The 19,713-nt window shown below is 33.9% G+C and overlaps 1 protein-coding gene across 1 annotated transcript in view; it reads right to left on the reverse strand.

Annotated features, from left to right (window-relative positions):
- Nucleotides 1–2,905: 2,905 nt before the first annotated feature.
- The window catches only part of Camta (Calmodulin-binding transcription activator), a 111,863-nt gene continuing 95,055 nt past the window's right edge, over nucleotides 2,906–19,713 (reverse strand). The window contains exons 8-23 of the mRNA XM_090108903.1: nucleotides 19,097–19,143; nucleotides 17,996–19,009; nucleotides 17,620–17,866; nucleotides 17,067–17,290; nucleotides 16,424–16,693; nucleotides 15,588–15,778; nucleotides 15,019–15,153; nucleotides 14,782–14,876; nucleotides 12,975–13,042; nucleotides 12,448–12,593; nucleotides 11,635–11,798; nucleotides 11,059–11,195; nucleotides 10,408–10,508; nucleotides 9,799–9,873; nucleotides 7,899–8,003; nucleotides 2,906–7,690 (exon numbers count right to left, since the gene is read on the reverse strand). Coding sequence (XP_089965029.1) covers nucleotides 7,612–7,690; nucleotides 7,899–8,003; nucleotides 9,799–9,873; nucleotides 10,408–10,508; nucleotides 11,059–11,195; nucleotides 11,635–11,798; nucleotides 12,448–12,593; nucleotides 12,975–13,042; nucleotides 14,782–14,876; nucleotides 15,019–15,153; nucleotides 15,588–15,778; nucleotides 16,424–16,693; nucleotides 17,067–17,290; nucleotides 17,620–17,866; nucleotides 17,996–19,009; nucleotides 19,097–19,143 — 3,098 coding nt within the window. The 3' untranslated portion in view covers nucleotides 2,906–7,611. The remainder of the gene's footprint in view (nucleotides 7,691–7,898; nucleotides 8,004–9,798; nucleotides 9,874–10,407; nucleotides 10,509–11,058; nucleotides 11,196–11,634; nucleotides 11,799–12,447; nucleotides 12,594–12,974; nucleotides 13,043–14,781; nucleotides 14,877–15,018; nucleotides 15,154–15,587; nucleotides 15,779–16,423; nucleotides 16,694–17,066; nucleotides 17,291–17,619; nucleotides 17,867–17,995; nucleotides 19,010–19,096; nucleotides 19,144–19,713) is intronic.

Here is a 19,713-nt window from a genome sequence, read left to right on the forward strand (position 1 = left end):
TGTTCGTTGTTCGTTGTTCGGTGTTCTGTGTTCGGTGTTCGGTGTTCGGTGTTCGGTGTTCGGTGTTCGGTGTTCGGTGTTCGGTGTTCGGTGTTCGATGTTCGATGTTCGATGTTCGATGTTCGTTGTTCGTGTTCGTGTTCGTGTTCGTGTTCGTTGTTCGTTGTTCGTTGTTCGTTGTTCGTTGTTCGTTGTTCGTTGTTCGTTGTTCGTTGTTCGTTGTTCGTTGTTCGTTGTTCGTTGTTCGTTGTTCGTTGTTCGTTGTTCGTTGTTCGTTGTTCGTTGTTCGTTGTTCGTTGTTCGTTGTTCGTTGTTCGTTGTTCGTTGTTCGTTGTTTGTTGTTTGGTATTTGAATAGAATAGAATCGAATAGAATAGAAAAACATTTATTCCCAAAAAATGATACAGTTTGGTGTTTGGTGTTCTCTGAACTCGCGAACACAGATTTATAAGCTTTTGTGAGACATATTCGCAGATATCGAAATTAGAATACGGAGTGCAACGGTACACGGTTGCGCGCGCGGCCACACTCAAAAAAGTAAAAAACGTAACTGAATGATTTCGCCTTGATTTTTATATACATATTTGCATTAACAATTTATTAAAAAAGGTCACACATAAATCTATCCCGGTCAGACTTCTTAGTAATATAATGTTACTAGCTTTTCAGGGGGACTTCGCCCTATCACAGGTTCGTAAATTTACTATTTCTATATCCTGTTTAAAATTAAAATAAAAATACTTTAGAATTTTAAAAATATTTTGTACCGTATTTAAAAGATTCTTCCAAAAAGATATCCTTCAGCGTTGTAACAAAACATAATAAATATATTTTCAGTTGAAATTCTTCTAAATATCGAGTCCCATATGCATAAGGTCCTTGTTTTAATAGCCGATTTTGTTGAAAAGGGTCGAACGAATTTTTCGGATGATAGCTTTTAACAGTTTAAGTCATAAGCTGTAGCGTTAGCTTCTTTAATAATTAAAGAACTAAACATTAGAATAATGCCTTTTGTTGAACATATTTGAATCTAAGTTCATATAAATAACAAACATAAACAATCTTCCGTAATTCAGTCGCCTGTATACTCTACAAATGCTTAGCTATAATATATATAAATACTAGCGGTCCGCCCCGGCTTCGCCCGTGGTACCTACATGTTTAAACTATCCTATCTCTCAAGTTCGATCGAACTGCACATGGTGTGCGAATTTTATTATAATCGGTTAAGTGGTTTAGGAGTCCATTGAGGACAAACATTGTGACACGAGATTTATATATATTAAGATGAATAAGACAACAATAAACAAACAATTTGTGTTTTAGGTATTATGATAGTAATTATTACTTATTATTATGTATTTAAATTATATTATATAGGTATTATAATTATTATTATGTATTTAAATTTTAAACTATCAGATATCCATGAAAAGGGCATTCTAATAAATTTTGATTTGAAAAAATAAATCATGGTAATTATTGAGTTGAAATTATAAGTAAATTTCCGTTAAAACTTCATTTAAAATGGAAAATCTCAACTAAGATTTCATCCTAATACCACATAACCTCCTACAACTTAAGGCAAACAAAAAGATAACATATGGAGACAAGACGTTTCGTCATGACTTTCTCACATTTTATATTTCCTCAAGCTCCCAACTAAAGGGTGCCCACTTTAACAATTTAGGAGACCTCTATAACAAGGTAGAGACAATGAAATAGTTAAGAAAATAGACAAGTGTATTTTTATAGAAGAGAAAAATGGTTCTTTTATAAGTAATGATTTGATTTTACCTTTGTTAGTTACGAATAAAATAAAAAAAGACGTGTGGCACTCGGGGACTGCCGCGGTAAAGCTATTGCATAGCATGCCTTCAAGCTACACCTCCGTGTCCGTCGGAGTGGGGATCGTGAGGTTTTTTCGTTACAGAATTTCTCGATTCGGTCCCCGCGCTCAAGGCCTGCGATAGAAGCTATGGAATAGCTTAAAAAATTAATGGACCACTTAAAAATTATTCAGAGAGAATCCGTTCGACTTTTTGTTATTTACGGTGGTGTTATTACTACTTATTAGCGAAATTAGTTTAAAAAACTATTTTGCTAAGACATATTATTGTTATTAAAAGCTGGCAAAAAGCTCGTAAGTAATTGATTCATTGTTTCAATTAATTACATAACTACTTAATTATAATAATCTAATTACTTATAGTCGAATATTATTTATAATTTTAATATAATTCTTAAATTGTGTACTTGGTGTTTTGTTAATTAGTTATCTCTTTTTCATAATTAACTAATAACAAATGATATTGTTTTCTTTACCGGTATTATGACTGTCATAGTATAGTAATTAGTAAATTGATAAATTAAAAAAAAAACACAACAACAACTAATTAGTGAAAAATAATTAGTGATCTTATATTTAAAGCTATGATTTTGAAAAATAAATTCATTCCAGTATCATACCTCATAGTGTCAACAATTATCATAAATTTATTATTTAAATAATTTTAAAATGAACTGTGCTCCAGAAAATACTCCACCTTGCCGTTGTGAATTTGTAAGTTAAATTTAAACATACAAATATACCCATATGTTTGTTATAAAGTAATTATTTATTAAAAAAAGTGTAATTGTTGTTTAACTCTAAAATAAAAAATAAAAAGACGTGTGGCACTCGGGGACTGCCGCGGTAAAGCTATTGCATAGCATGCCTTCAAGCCACACCTCCGTGTCCGTCGGAGTGGGGAGCGTGAGGTTTTTTCGTTACGGAATTTCTCGAAACGGTCCCCGCGCTCAAGGCCCGCGATAGAAGCTATGCAATAGCTTAAAAATGAAATCTTCACTATATCTAAGGTGTGAGGATATGGAATAAAACAACAGAATTTAATCAGCAGTATTATTTAAATTGCTTTGAATCACAATTTGTAGTGTTTATAGATTATAATAATTACAAAGGAAGATTATTTTTCATTTCAAAATACACAGTATCCAGCAAATTTCATTTCTTAAGCCCAAAAGAATTCGACAAACATTATATAAACAATACAATATAACATATAAAAAACAAACATATGACTAGTTTCAAACTAGAGCTAAATAAAATTATTTCTGTGGCACTTTTCTATAATAATAATTTCATGTTTTCACTAAAATGCTATTTCGCGTGAATTACAACCTTTATGATCTATAAACATTTTAATTTTCATTTCATACAGTTTTATTGTTTTTATTGCATTTTTAAATATTCTATAATATAATATATATTACGGCTAAATCCAAACCTTTCCAAGTGTAACTGAATAAAAAAGAAGTAATTAGAATAAGTTAAAAATGCACTGAACAATATTGCACTTAAAGGCAAAATAGCTATAACAATAAAATACATATGAGTTTATTTTACAAATACTTCATATTCAAAACAATATCAACAAGCGATTGCAATCATAAAAAAACAACAAATTTATAACATTTAAAATGCTAAAAACGTCTTCGAATCTTTCTAAAAGTTTATCTAAGTCGCAGTTAAAAAACATAAAGGGAAAACTAACGCTATAAAAACAATCAAATAAAAAGACTATAACAATTAACAAGAAAAATATAACTTTCAGGCGTAAGATGCACTGGATACCTCTCAAACCACGCATTCATCCTTCCCCATTTGGTGTTAAATACTTGATACTGGCAGTACATAACAACTTTTTACACTCTCTATAATATATGGAAACTTAATAACAATGATTACAATGCATACAATTTTATATACATATAAAAAAACATAGTAAATTCGCTATCAAATAAGTTACGTAAATTTTAAGCAAGTCGAAATTAATAAACAATTATGAATCTAATCTAATTATTCTAATACTTGGTATCAGGAAAAATTATACGCCTATATAATATAAAATTAAGCAAACAATTATATAATGCCTACGACTAGCGATTCCAAAACGAAAGCTATATTGCTAGAGAAATTAATTTCGTAATATCTACTTGATATGCAATATTATATATTAGGCAGGCGTCTAAACCAGATTGATATTTTGTTCAAATAAATCTGACTATAATTGAGGATTTTTGTATCATAAAACATAAGTTCCATTGCAGAGAAAAAAAAATAACGTAAATTTAAACAAATCTCATGTCTATGTTTAAAAATAAAATACTTAAATGTACACAAAATATCAACCTGTATAAAAACAAGCTATAAATATTTTAATACTAAAACTCAACAATCCAAATGGCACTTATAAAAAACAGCAACTACTCAAATAAACTCAATAGTCACAAAATCATCGCTTTTGCAATTTTATCACAATAGTTAAAATTAGTCGCCTCTGGCGCAAAAATATGGTTGATAAATTTTGAGAATTTTTACCATTTCGTTGACCAATCCATATGAAGTACATTAAAAGATAAATTTAGTAAAAACACTCAAAATTTAGACCGATTTATACATTATTGATAGCCAAAAATTAACTAAAACCCAACAATAATACCACTAGCTTTCAATCCAATCTTTTAACACGAATCTAATCGTTATACTTACCTATTACTAGATACGATTTTAAAATGTGTGAACAAGCTTCTTATTAATATAATAATAAAAAGTAGTTAAATTTTTTAATTTAAATTCTATGTATAGATTTCAAATTTTTTCATTTTTTATTTCATTTCTATAAGTATTTATCTAACTATATCTACTTCTAGTGCTCTATCTTTTAGCTGTGGTCAATCACTAAGGCTTTCCGTAGCCAATGCTCCTCTAACAAAAACATATATACGAAACAATGAAGTAGCCAGCTTGTATTTATTATAATTATTATATAGTAGAGTCAGCTCATGCTTGAGAGAGCTTTAAAAGAGATATTTCTGGAATGTCTTCAAACTGTAAAGTTGTTTGTTTTTCAAACATTTAGTACTACAGTACTTATGGTGAAATGAATATTATTGAATAGGTAGGTTAAATGTTGGAATCCTATGTATTTTTTGTATTATAGTAAAACGCACTAAAGGCGAAAAATTATATATTTTGCGTGACGTATGAATGAAACACCTCCTTTCAATAATATCAATATTGTAAGGAATAATTTTGATACAAGTCATGGTCCATTTAATTATTTGCGACTAACCGTAAATAAAAAAACAATATGGAGCATAAGATACGGTGGCACTAAAAAGCAATCTATATAATTCAATTGTAACTGACGATCGCGTGGATATTAAAATACTCTCTTCCTATAAATCGGAGTTATTTTACCACAAAAATATTATTGCTTTCAGTTTTCTCGATTATTGTTAAAAATATTTTATACCACTAACTACGTCCTCTTTAAAATATATCATTGGCGTTCCGAAAGCAATCGTGCTCGCTATTCAAAAATATATACATGACCACTAGCTAAACGACCTATTGCCTCGAAACGAAAGGAGAATATTATGAGAAATCAATAAGTCAAAAGTTTGGCGAAATACATTCCGAAATACTGACCACGTATCCGCCATCTACGTATACATATATAAATATAGCATCTTAAAATTAGCAATCCAAAAATATAAAATGTACATGTTACATTCGCGCGCCCCCGGATGCGTGCCCAGGCAAACCGGCGCTGGGACACTAGTGAAGATGTTTCATATCTCGCTCGAAAGGTTCCGCATTATGGCCACCAGAGGGCGCAAAAGCCGCCACGACTGGACGGTTATTCTCAAACTTCGTCGTTTTACATTCATAAATTTCATCTAACAATCGCTATTATTATTAATGATTTCCAACCCATTCTTACACTTACCCTTACTTACGAATAAATTTTAAAGATTGTCGAGAGAACAATTTATTCAAAAATTTTTAGCAAAAACTCCTATCAAACCTTCGATACGACACCGTTGATGGAAATCGTTAATAATATAAAAATCTTCCTCTTACGTCCGACATTTCCGGGCCAATATATTCGTTCCTCGAATAAAAGAATGCAAGATTTACAAATTTATCAGTAAAATAATCTCAGAACGTTTATTTTAAAGTGAACACAATATCCATGTAATTTCCTTGAAATAGGTATATCATTTATGAAGATAAATAGAAATTAGACAAAGAAGAAGATACAGTAAAGGAAGAAATAATGAAGAAATCTGATCCACGGCCCTGCACAAGCAAAGCAATCTTAGTCATTCGTAACTTTTGCTTTATAAAAATACGAATCGAAAATATCTCGACGGCAGCACGCCGTCTATGTTAAGCTATGATTACTTCTAATATCTTAATCTAATATCTATATAACTACGTTAAAATATCAGAGAATCCAGAAAAAGGGAATATTTAGGTAGTTATTTCTATATTTAAGTGGTGCACAACCTTATTTTTTCATGAACGCTAGATTAGTATGGCATTTAGCTTTATTAAGGAATCTAAAACAAAGTTAACTATCTAATGAACTAATTTCGATTTTTATCGATATTAAGTTAAATATTTTAATAGTTGTTGGAGTAGGAACTAGGGGTGGGGGAATTGAAAATTTCGAACAATAATATATTGAAATCTTTAAGAAAGTTAACAATGGTAAAGATGAAACAGAAACAAATGTAGAAAACAATTTTTGAGACAATAACGTGTCGTCTAAGGAATGTACCGTACCCGTCGTCTATGTGCTCTCTGCATCGACTAAAGAGAATTAACCTATTAGGCTGGAATGAAACCTTCACGGTAAACGTTAGACCAATAGTAAACCTAACTTTTTTTTCTTAAATACGATAAAATCTCAAAATACTCACAGCTCGTCGGGTTTATTGTATAATACGCTAGGTGCATCTACTTTATAAGAACAGTGGCTTTAATAATTTGAATTTGTACTTAACCTACACTCTTTGACTCCACCGTGGAAACCATACTTAGAAAACAAATAAAGTCCAAAACTTTACTTAAAATATATACTTCGTTAAAATATACGGAACGAAAAAGTTAATAGATTATTTTTTAATTATCTTGCAATGGCGTAAAACGTATGAATCTAAGAATTTTCAAAAAATCATTTTGAATATCGTCGGCGATCTAGGAGAATTATTTTATATCCAATTTAGTTTCAAAAATATGATTCCAATAAATGTTCTAAACAAATTTCTCAAAAATATATTATGAAAATATAATACAAATACGATAAAATTTATACTAAATATAACCCTGTCTATGACCTGAAGTTTCAACGTAAAAGAGAAGAAAATATCTTGAACAAGTCAAATTCCGAACACATTAAAAATAAAATAAAAACAGTAGATGATAAAAAATTAATAATAGATCAAAAAAACAATGTACAAATAAAATCCGAGGAAGGAGAATCATTTAACGAACGTTAAAAGTTATTGAAGGCCTGAGTTCATTCACAACTCGAAGAAACCTGTTTTGAGGAATTATATCAGTAATTTGATGCAATAGTAATGGATGTGAAGTGAAAGGAAAAAGAGAATCTTAAAACTAATAAACAAGATAGACACAGTTAGTAACTAATTTTGCTTTCAAATTAGAACCTTAAAGCGCCTACATTTACGTATGACTTCAGAACGGTTGATGTTATAATGAATATCTTCGGTAAATAATCGTAGCACGGTGTCAGGTCACATTTTAAACAAAAGCTCGATCAACAAATCATCATCGGCGTTCATGGGTGATTCGGGCGCTAGATAATCAATGATCCTTAAACAAACAAATATAATTATTAATACTACATAAGAAGCATTCACATAAGAGCTAACGCTGTTTATACTATCAATTGATGACTTGGCAAATGTAGTTAAAATTAAAATTATTTCAAGGACTACTAGAATAATATTGTCGAACTATCGAATAAATTATTTTTTTACAAAATAGAAAATAATTCTCTTTTAACGAATTCTAAGGTTACCTATTAGGCGTGGGTGGTGTACTGATGATGTGCTGCGACGAGCTTTGGGGGGCAGCCGGCGACGGCCGGCCCGCCCTCGCGTTTGCGGCTCGTTCGCTCTGCAATCTGTTAAGCAAATCGGACATATTAAAAATTCTCTTCTTTGTACTTTTTAATGATGACGTCATATTATTTTTTTTGACTATAGCATTCAAAGAGGTGGATCATTGTTCAGATAGACTTAAGGCGAAGTGATTGCTATGACTTACGTTTGTCGAAAACTCCTCCCAAGTACTGGCGGCATGCAAAAATTGTATTGTATTTATATTTTTATATTTACATTAAGAGTTTATGAATGGCGACTACGAAATGTAGGTCATATGCGTGACATTCGTTACTAATTTTAAAATTACAATTACTAAAATATGATGAAAATTAAATTATAGAATCATTAAAGAAAGAATTCAGTCAAGTACACGCGTAGAATTGAGAAAATCAAAGTACAATAGAAATGTTAACGACCCTAAAACTTTGGAAGATTAAACTAACTCCGAAAATAAAATAAAACAGAGTCTACTGTGTCGAAATTATTTTGATAAAGGGCCGACTCTGTAGTGATAAGACAATATAATATTGTACAAAGATTGACTAAGTTAACGAGAAAAGTTTTTATCAATCTCGAGTTCGCAAGTTTTCTAGGCATTGGAATTGCTTTTCTTAGATTATAACTGGTACGCTTAGATACACTGGACACAGTGTAAACAATTTGAATGGTACAAATGGTCTGTTTATAACAAGAAAAACAGTTTTTTATGTTTGTCTATAAACGCTCGCGTAAAGATTTTTTTTGCCTACATATTAGTAAAAATGACATATTTTAAACGTTGTCAGTTTTTGTTTAATGAGATAATTAACAAAATAAATAGTAGCTAGTGTAATCCAATTTTCAAGCAAGCAAAGGGACAAATCTTTAAATCGACTATAAATGTTTTAAAAACAGCTCTACATAGAGTTTCAATGGGTATTCAAAATGAAAAAAATAACATCCCGGTAACTGAAAATAAACTAAGAATCACACAAAATCCACGTAAACCCTCAGTATTACATTAATGTCACTTTATCAACTCACAATGGAATATTATTCGTATATTTCATACATTCAATATCCAAACGCTTTTAGGGATTTACAGTACACTTACATAACAAGGTTCAGCCCCCGTACTATGATTGCCTTAAAGCAGTATTACATCCAGTGTAAAAAAAGGACAGCGCTATATAGCTTCTCTAGCGCTATCACTTTCCCACACTAGAAATAATGCTGCTATGAGACATCATGGTAGCCCCCTGATATTAGTTTTAGTAAACAATTTAGACGACCCTTCGAAGAAAATAAATTAAAGGCAAATGTTCGCAATAATACATAAAATAGATACGTTATAGACTTAATTGACAAGGGTCGCGTTAGTATTGAAGTTCAAATTGGCGTAGTTATTGTTTTAACGAAGTTATGACTGTTTCATTTAGTTTAGAGGTTATGTTTCGAAGATTAGAGAGGAATAACATATTTCATTGAAGCGATTTCAATAAAGGGAGTCCTTTTGGAGTTATTGTATAGTCAAAACTTTAACAGTTCATTAAAATTTGTTCTTGTCATAATATTTAAATAAGTATGAACCACAAAGGAGATAATTTATTTCAAATACATTATACATGGTAGGGAAGCAGTAACTTGTATACAAAATTAAGGATGACTCTTCACACAAAATTTTTAATTTCCGACTATGATTTGGTCCACCTTATACAGTCATGAATAATATTGTACCCGAAGTGCTTTAGACGGACAATTGTCTTTTTCATGCACACGAATCTTTTTGAAATACATTTCCCACCAATAATCTAAAAATTAGATATTAAAACTTACTTAATTTTCGTCTGTCTCATGAATTGTTGAATTTTTCTCGCTGCCTGATTCTGTCGTCGTTGTGAGTAGGTTTTTCTGTAGAACCAATTAGTTAGTTGTAAAAAGATATCAAATTTACAATAACTTTACATTTTAATTTACATTTAAATGTAAGGTCTCATTGACACGAAATTAAAGTTTCTATATTTTATTTTCTCAACTATATTAGCTCATTCAACAACTCTCACGACGATGACTCTCTCATGACGATAAAACATTCACATTCCAATAGAAAATTAGTTTTTGTGGTGTAGTATACATAAGTAGATCGATAGATGTTTATCATTAATATTCAACAAAAATCAATTAATGAAAATCTCTCATTTAAATACAAAGTCTGTTGCATAATTTTTGTTCCTTTTTATGTAAAGTGGATAATTTTACAGTTTTACACCTTTAAAAAGTTGTAAATGTGTGCAGTTATGTTGTATAGTTATAATTTTTTTCATTATGAAAGGAGTAAAATATAGATAGAATGGATTGTCTTCGAAATAGAATTGTAGTGAAATTTCAATGTCTTGTTACGTTCCTGTTTACAAATAAATTAAAATAAATACAATATAATCTCACTTAATAGTATTGCTGTTGGCTGACAGCCGCCGCTGGCGGTGCGAACGGAAGCCGCGTTGGATCACCGTAGCGGCCGCGTGCATTTGCTTCAGGTATGCGAACTGAAAGTGGTATAGGTGTTAGTTCGATAGTTCTGGGAATTTGTAAGGTAAATAATTATTTCTTTTCTCCCTTTAAAATGTGAAATTAGTTATCATTATTATAAAAAAAATATATTATAATATACTCAGTTTTATTCTACATAATATAACTAGGTAGTAAAAGCATCTGGCCTAACATTATCATCCGTCCGTTTTCCATACCTGAAAGTTACCAGCCCCTTCCTATGATCATCAAACATGCTTTCCATGAATGGCTTCAGGATTAGATAGCGACACAAGCTTTTGAAAATTGGTTCTTTCACACATCATCTTTACTACTATTTCATTCCTCACAGTCAGCAGTATTTATATGAGGAAAGCGTTCAAATTACTTACAATTTTTCCGTCATATTTCTAAACCTTTGGCTTAAATCTTCTATCAACGTAATCTATGTTTATTAAAATTATAAAATTTTTGAATTTTGAATTAAAATCTATTTAATATGAAATCTTCTACCATAACCTAATCTATATTTTTGTTAAAGAAAATCTATTTAAAAAGACACGCTACCTGCTTGTACCGCCGGTAGCAGTTCTGTATGGTGATGGCGGCGGCGGCGGCGCGGCGCTGCAGCTGCCGCCCGCGGTACTGCCGGTACGCCTTCTGGATCGTCATCGCCGCTGAGTACACCTCGCGCTGTTCGCGATCTGTAGTCAATGTTAGTTATACAATTTGGTTTTCATTTTACCATTTATATTCTATATAAGGTACTATTTTAAAATCTCTTAACACAGGCTATGCCTAGCAAGAGAGCCAGATGCTTGTATCTAATATTGTACAATCAAAAAGGTGAAATAAAGATTTATTTTATTTTTTTTTATTTTAACCATTTCGTCCATAGTAGTAGTATTCATCAAATCGCACTTCGGCCGCGTAGTCAAATAAAAAACGGGATAGTTCTCGTATCCGTAGGATTTCCGGGATAAAACTTATTCTATTTCCTTTCTCACGTCTTAAACTACCTTTTTAAGTTCAGCGGTTAACTGAAAGGATTAGGCGTGAAGACGGACAGACAGATAAAGTTCTATTAGCATAATATATAATTTCAGTTTCAGAAACAGTTAAATTAGAGCCCAAACAACTCACCGTTAAGAGTCAAGCTGGAGAAATGCGTAGTGGTGTTAAGGAACTCCTGCAGCGTGGCGGAGGGCGCGCACGGCAGCGCTGAGAGCGGCGACGCGGGCGGGGGGGACAGCGCCGAGCCGGGGGACACCGAGCCCGACGAGCAGGGGGTCGAGCCGCCGCAGTAACTGGGTGATGGGTTAAAAAGTTAATAGTAGTATTCGTATAGATGCATAGAATTGAATTATATGTGTACTAGCGGTCCGCCCTGGCTTCGCCCGTGGTACATAATATTTACGTTTTCTCTACATAAGAACCATCCTTGTACTTCAAGGAATATAATAAAAAAAAAAATTATCGAAATCGGTTCAGCCGTTCTCGAGTTATGCGCTTACCAACACATTTTGCGATTCATTTTTATATATATAAGATAAGCCGGAGTCTCATGCGAGTACACACGTAAGGCATTGTCTACTATGAATACAATATACACGTAAAAATTGTCAAGTACAGTAATTACACAAGTAAATCACTAGACGAGATGTTCTGATTTACCATCACACTTTCGGAAAATTTCATGGAGAGTTAAAATACCACATATTATATTTTCAAGTCCCTTAATTTACCAAGTCAAAGCAATTTTGCTTCTTCCGCTATTTGTTTTAATTGCCAACTTCTTTTAAATTTTTACTAACCATTTTTTGTCTTCATCAAATTAGTGTTTATTATAATATATACCTATGAACATAACATACCTATAACATACCAACTATTACAATACTACATCTTACTTTTTGGATATAAAAGTTTTAACTGCTACCAGTTATTCAAACTTACGTCCTATACGTATTGTCGCAGAACTCAAAATTGAACTCAGTGTTGAAGGTAGTGGTGTCATCAAGCAGTGGCACCATGAGCGTGTCATCACCGCCACCAGAGCCGCTGTCCAGCTCGCAGCCGGAGAGTAATGTAGAGCTTTCGTTCTGGGGAAAACAAAAATACATTTTACTGGAGGTATTATTTATAGTGGTCTTGATGTAGGAAATTTTATGTCAAACACCTGTTAGGTTAAATCTTAAAACTACGTACCTAATTGGCGTATTTAGTTATTTTTCAAACGTCAACTTCATAAAGCTCAACCAATCAAAATAATATTAATTATCATACTAATATAATGCTTATAACATTCATGAAATGAATAGAAATCTAATAAATTTATCGCTGTGCTTAAATCAAAAGTTTGGGTACACTTCATAATGGCAAAATTTAGGTCAGAAAAATACACAACTAGGTATATACGTAATTTCCCCAGCCATCAATTTCAACTAATAACAAACATTAATCAAAACCATATAATTTCATACCTTTATTCTCTCGGGCATCGCTGCTATTATCTGTTCTGCTAAGGTAAACACTCTGTCATCCTGCTCCCCTGAAATTAGTTAATAAAATGGAATTTTCATCGGCAGTACGCAATATCCAAACAATGATGTTAAATCTGGCTGTATCCTTGCTGTTCAAAACATTACATGATCAAGATGTGCGATCTAGCAAATAGTATTAAAACAAGCATTATGATGGGGGAAAATTTACCGTTATGGATATTACAAATTCGATAGTATCATTTTGAAAAAATATTAAAACTGTTTAACGTGATCTTTCTTTGCAAAATTCAAAGAATTGAAATAATAGTCTTTAAATCTATCTTAAGCTAACATAAATTCCTTAAATATAAAACATCAATATCACACTATCATCCAAGTACACAACACCGAATATTGATCATAATGTGCTTGTAAAACCACAGTGAAAGCGAACTTACCTTTCCAATAATCAAATAGCGTAAATTCTACACATAAAAAGCCGTTTTATAGATATATCGCTTCATGCAAGCCACCATGCAGTGTCGTGAAGTATTGAGGGTATTCTGTTCTTATGTCATGGCTGACTCTGTTCCTGTTTAGGCGTCGTTTTGTCGTGTCTGAATTAAATGACTGTGAATAGACCATTACGAACCATTGAAAGCGACATCGATGGACAACATCGAACAAGTAGAACCGATACTTATCATGCATTATTTGTGTTAGAATTGGAAGCAATAATTTTACTTTTAAGAAAATTACTGTTTCCAACCTTATTATGTTTCACTAATTCCTTTATCTCCATAGTGAGATGTATCGGCTCGACTTTAACAGGTCACTACTAACAACACCGGGACATCTCCGCTCGATATTGGATAGATACAGAAGAAACTACAAATCTACCAATAGCTATGACTGAGCTACACTGGCAAGAGAGAGACAGAGATACACAGACAACGTTGTTTAGAAGAAGAAGGCCAGAGCGGCCATGCAACTACTACATACACAACATCGATAGACAATTCGAGCGGAGGGGGTGCTGCGACTTGAAACTGTATAGAACAGTCTTTCTCTTTATTTCATAACCGAGTTACCACTGACTCCCAATAGCAACGGGTCAATCGAACCGTTTCTTCCAGGGCCTGATCGATTCGCAGCGCGCTAAGGCAGCTGTGACGCTAAGGGCGCGTGTAGACTGTCTATACAGTTCCGCGCTCGCGGACTGACCTGCAGCGGGCGCGGGCGGGGGCGCGGGCGGGGGCGCGGGCGGGGGCGAGGGCGAGAGCGGCGCGGGGCGCGCGGGGGGCGCGGGGGGCGACGGGCTCTCCGGCGCCGTCTCGCCTGCGCGGGCGGACAACTGTCAGTCGCGCGGCTGGACCGAGACCACTCCTCTAGTGTACATCTAACTTTACCCGACCATTCGACTTGGCGGGGTCGTTATGTCGCGCGCCGTTAGGCCCTAGCGTCCTCACTTCCCCCGACCCTTTCTACCGGCTAAGTCTGTCTGACGCGCTTTGTCGCTTGCCGTTCAGACCTTACGCTACAAATTGTGAGGACGAGCGGTACGCTCTTTTACCTTAATTTTAGATGAGATGAACTTTTTTGAACAGTTAAGCGATTCAAACGCTTTAACATCGCTGGGACATTTTAGTGACAACGCTGAAACCTTTCCAATTTAAGAAATATAATATGAGCTAGGTGAAAAATTTTGAAATACCCAAAGGAGGGTGTTTTGCCGATGAAGTAAATAATCATTTGCAAATGAAAACTAACTTTTCTATGAGGGAGGTAATATTTGTTGTTAACTTACATAGGGCTAGATCCATGCGTCGTCCTATTTTCATATCTCCGAGACTGTCTTCGGATGTATCAGAATCTAAGGGTAAAGACATACTTCGTTCCCATCTGAAATATATAGATCGGAGCGTTAGAAGTGAATAAGAAAATAATTAAACAAAAATTTTATTTATAAATTCTAACAAAAATAAAAGTTATATTTATTCATATCATAGAGAATACTGGTTTAAATAAAAGAAAAATGAATGACCTTAAAGAAGACGAATCATGTTTATCTATAGCGGAACTAGATCGGAAAGCGTCGGCCATATTAATTCCGCTGTCAATTGACGGTCGCTTCACCAAGTTGCTCTCCAAACTTCCGGCTCTACCCTTTTGCGATAAGCTGAAAATATAAGATAGATTGAATTATATTATACAGTTAATAACTTAAAGGAGACTATGAATTGTTATGAAATTCAAATCACTGCACACTTGATGGAAGTTTTAGAAACTAATCCAATACTCTAAAAAACATTATTGTACATATTTAGTAATTATAAACGTTGAGAATCACAGAATAATACGCAATCCAAAGCTGAGATTTTTAAAACTATTGCATTTTTTTCCCTTCTAAACACCAACTGCTTTTTCAAATATAATTTCTTACATTCCAACCAAAAAAATTGAAATGGATAGAATTTTTTTTTTATTAAATCATTACTTAATCATAGTTGATAAGCTGACTCACTATGTATTTGCAAGCAAAGTATCTATCTACCTAATATTGTGATTAGACAATTAATAAAGTTATATTTTATTGATTATAATGTAATTTACCTGAAGGGTCTCCGAAAAACCGCATCACCAGCGGGCGGGTGGATCCTATCAAGCAGAGTCGCGAGATGCGTGTGTCCCGCGCGGCGTGCAGCTGCAGATGCCGCTCGCGCGCCCGCCTCGCGCCGCGTGCCCGCGCTCCACCGCGCTAGGACAACGGCTGTGTCTACGTGACCGGCCGCACTTGCTACCATCTGTTTGTGATGAACATGTTATTGAAGTGAAACTTCTTTATCGGGGTTGGAAAAAAATTTAGTGTAACATTTTTTCGTTACGCGCCATCTTTTTCTTATCCCTACCACGCGTGATTCGACGTATTTCTGTAAAGTTGCATATACTAAATTATTTTTTGAAAAATAAGCTCATAAAGAAGCTTCACTTCTTACGTGTGTACACTAGTACACGCACACATTTTTTTATTAAACAAGTATATTGTTAAGAATGCATTATGCTTATTATAGAAGTTAAAAAAATATTTTACAGAATATTTGTTATGTTACGAAATTTTCAGCTAGCGATATCAACATCATCGCCATCATTATTTCATATTTATTAACATCTAGGCTTCCTACGATAGTTAAAGCTAACAACAGAAACAACTAAGTAAAGACAAATTCAAGTTGTATGATAAGTATAAATATTTATATAAGTAATTATTTTTCGTAATTGAACCACCTATTGTATTTATGCTGCTATTTTTAAAATGCAATACTGACATCCTCATGAATATTCATTAAACTTTTTTTTCTAATTCTGAATATTTTCGTAAACAATAATTTTATACCTTCAAGTCAATATAATATATTGGGTAAAGTTTAATTTGATAAATTTATACTCACCAACGGCGTACAGTTATCACTGTCCCGTGCACCCAAATTGACTTCTTTCTCCAACGCCAAGCTATTATCATCTTGTCTCCATCGTAACAAGGCTGTGGTCAACTTCGTGTAACCCAACGCAGCTGCTAAATGCAGTATAGTAGAACCATCCTCACTGGGCTCTGTGGCAAAACCTTCTGAAGTACCAGCTGATCGCACACTTAGGGACTGACAGAAGGTCACTAGACGATCTTCGAATTTTGGGTTGGAGTACAGTTGCACGTCTTCCACCTGAAATTGAGATTAAAATGGAATTAGTTTCTCTTTAAAAAATAAACAAATCAAACTAAAGTTTGATTTGATTACTTTTCTATATCGTTTCAACCTTAAAATAAATAACTGCATTATTGTTTATTTTCATCAAACAAATTTTTTTCACTATAAGCTCTACATAAATTTATGATATTTTTATCATAATATAGAAAACAAATCACGACAAACTTAAGCTTTACATACAATTGTTTCTCAAAAACGATTACGTAATGATTTTTAAAAATATTAAATGACAAAAACAATATATATTACACCACAATCTAAATTTTCCTTATCGAAAATCATTAAGCGTAACAGGAAGCTTCAAATCATTTGCATACAATAACAATACCTGGTTATTATCATCCATAGGTTCGGTCTTCAATTGCAGTCGTCCATGCAGCCGCTGCAAGCGCTGCAGCAGCGAGAACCGCCTCAAGTCCAACGAAGGCAATGGAGCAGAGGCCGGTGAGGTCGGCGCGGGCGCTGGACCCGCTTTATACTCAAACACCACGGTATCGGATACTACTCGACCACCACGAGCGACTTGTAATGCCGCGAGACCGGCTTCGTGTGCTGAAATGGATTTTACAATACTAGTAGAATAAAAGAAGCAAATATTATAAGGGATTTTAATTGAACAGAAAAGAGATAAATAGAGATAAAGCAGAGATAAATAAAAATATATACTTAGTTTAATAAATAATTTTAACATACTTTTAATCTAAATTCACTGATATCAATAATTATCAATTTTTATAAGTAAATTTGACATATTATATTGCGCACAGTTTGTAACTGTAAAAAAAACATGAAATGACGCATTCTTCAACATAATATAGTATAGTCCTAAGTATAGTCTATAATGTTTATCATTCTAAGCAATATATTATTTTAATATTTACCTGGACAATAACATCGTAGAAGTCCATTTTGCACTAAAATTGATGGCACAGGGAAGTTGTCAAACAACACCGTGTACTGATCAGATGTCTCCGTCCAGGGGCCAGCTACTAGCACCTTCACGCCTCCCTCAGGGTACGCCCATTCAGGGCAATAATCGGTAATACTAAGGGTTCCTTCGTTGTTGCAGTCAGTCTGCATTTTTTCATTACTATCCTCAGTTGGAGGCGAGTTATTGTTGCATAAAGACTGAAAAATAAATGAATTAAATTATTTTTTGTACTGTATTCTATGTGTTTTTATTAATCTTTGATTTATACAATTCGATAAAGAAAAGATTCACCAAAGTATATATAATTTTAAACAAATAATACTCACTATAGGATTTGTGGAAATTGAACTAGGATCAAGCACTTCTAACTCCGGAAAATCGCCTAACATATCAAAAGCATCCAAATTGACAAATACATTATCGTCAACCACATGCGTGGGTGACGCTACAGCCTCACAACTCTCTATAAAGTCCATCGTATCAATACCAGATACCATAACATTTGCCGTCTCAGTAGACCGCACTACACTACGATCTAATTCACACGTCGGCATATTAGCTGATAAAGTTTTCTGAATGTCTTCGTGTGATAATTCCAACGTTTCGTCGAAGAATCCACTCGAAGTTTCTAAATGCGCATCTGTTCCTAACAAAACTAACGTATCATCACAGTTTTCCGTCTGCACCTTATTCTCTAATCGCTCTAATAGATCCGGATATCGAGATGGCGTCGCGGGTGCGCTTGCTATAATATGGCCTCGACTTCTCGGTTCTACCTTTATTTTCCTATCAAAGCTTTCTACATCCACTTTCCCTTCTATGCGAGTTTCTACTTCGAATGTTTCGGTTTTAGTTATACACGTCGGTTGACTATCAGGGATTTCTCTTTTTAAAACAAACGTTGGCTTGTATTGCTGTCGATATCTGTCCCTAGGTTCTTCACATACAAATGATGTGACCGATAGCGGTGACACTAATGAGGAATGCTGTTGATTTCCATTACTCGTTCCATTCAGTATGAGCAAACCTCCGCCACCTTGAATTTGTCCCAAAGAAAGAAGGAGGGGCGACGACTGAGTCGACGTTCTGTGATCTCTTGTATACTGCCGGGGAGGTTGGGCCATCGGTCTCGGTGATGGGCCAGTAGTTGACGACACATGGTGGTCTGATGCTGGTGGTTTCGATGCCTGAATGCGCCGTAACGGGTGGGCGCATGTTCGTGAGTCCTGGCAAGTAGAGTCGGGACAACCGCACTCTAACTGCCTCGCCAATGCTGCCGCACGAGCAGCTCGTTGTTTCTCCATCAACTGGCCCACTATGGCCTCTACTGTCTCCGCCGTCTGAAACATTTTACCCTGAATTTTAAATAATATACAAAGTTCCGTATACATTCGAACTTAATAAATTATAATTCAAATAACACATACCGATATTTCCAATTCATTGTTGAGATCAGGCTCATCTTCGCTGAAGACTGAAATTGGAAAATAAAACGCTTCATTAAACAGTCAATAAAAAGCAAAGCCACAACAGTTATAAAATTTGATAAATTCGAGCGAAATATTAATACACTGATACACTGATGATTTCAAACCACGGTAATAAACATAGTAAATGTTGAACATTGCTTTAACGATCCACATTTATGAGGATCAGAATTAATTGGTCATAATTAATTTATCACTCGCTCTCTTTATAAATATGCAATGAGGAGGGAGCATTGCTTGTTGCGTTTTAATTTACAGTACTTAACATTTATGAAAGGCGACAGGGAGACAACTATTTGATTAGAACTCAGCCCTCTGCCAAGACCATTTAATATGGTAATAAGTTGCCGCAAAAAGTTTACACGTATTTTTGTGCGCATAAATTTAAGGGGGAACCTAATGGCGATAACGTCATGTTTTCTTGAATTTTAATGGGTCTCTTTTTAGGTGATTGCAGTTTTATTTGACATTATGGGTGATAAATAAAATGTTTTGTTATTTATGGCTTTTCTAAAACATTAAAATGATTACTTTCACTCAACGCTTTCACTGTTTAC

Source organism: Colias eurytheme, chromosome 13 (assembly GCF_061535395.1).
Source record: "Colias eurytheme isolate Ceu_HAF_F1 chromosome 13, ilColEury1 Martin Lab GWU primary, whole genome shotgun sequence".
In the NCBI taxonomy this organism is placed as follows: domain Eukaryota; kingdom Metazoa; phylum Arthropoda; class Insecta; order Lepidoptera; family Pieridae; genus Colias; species Colias eurytheme.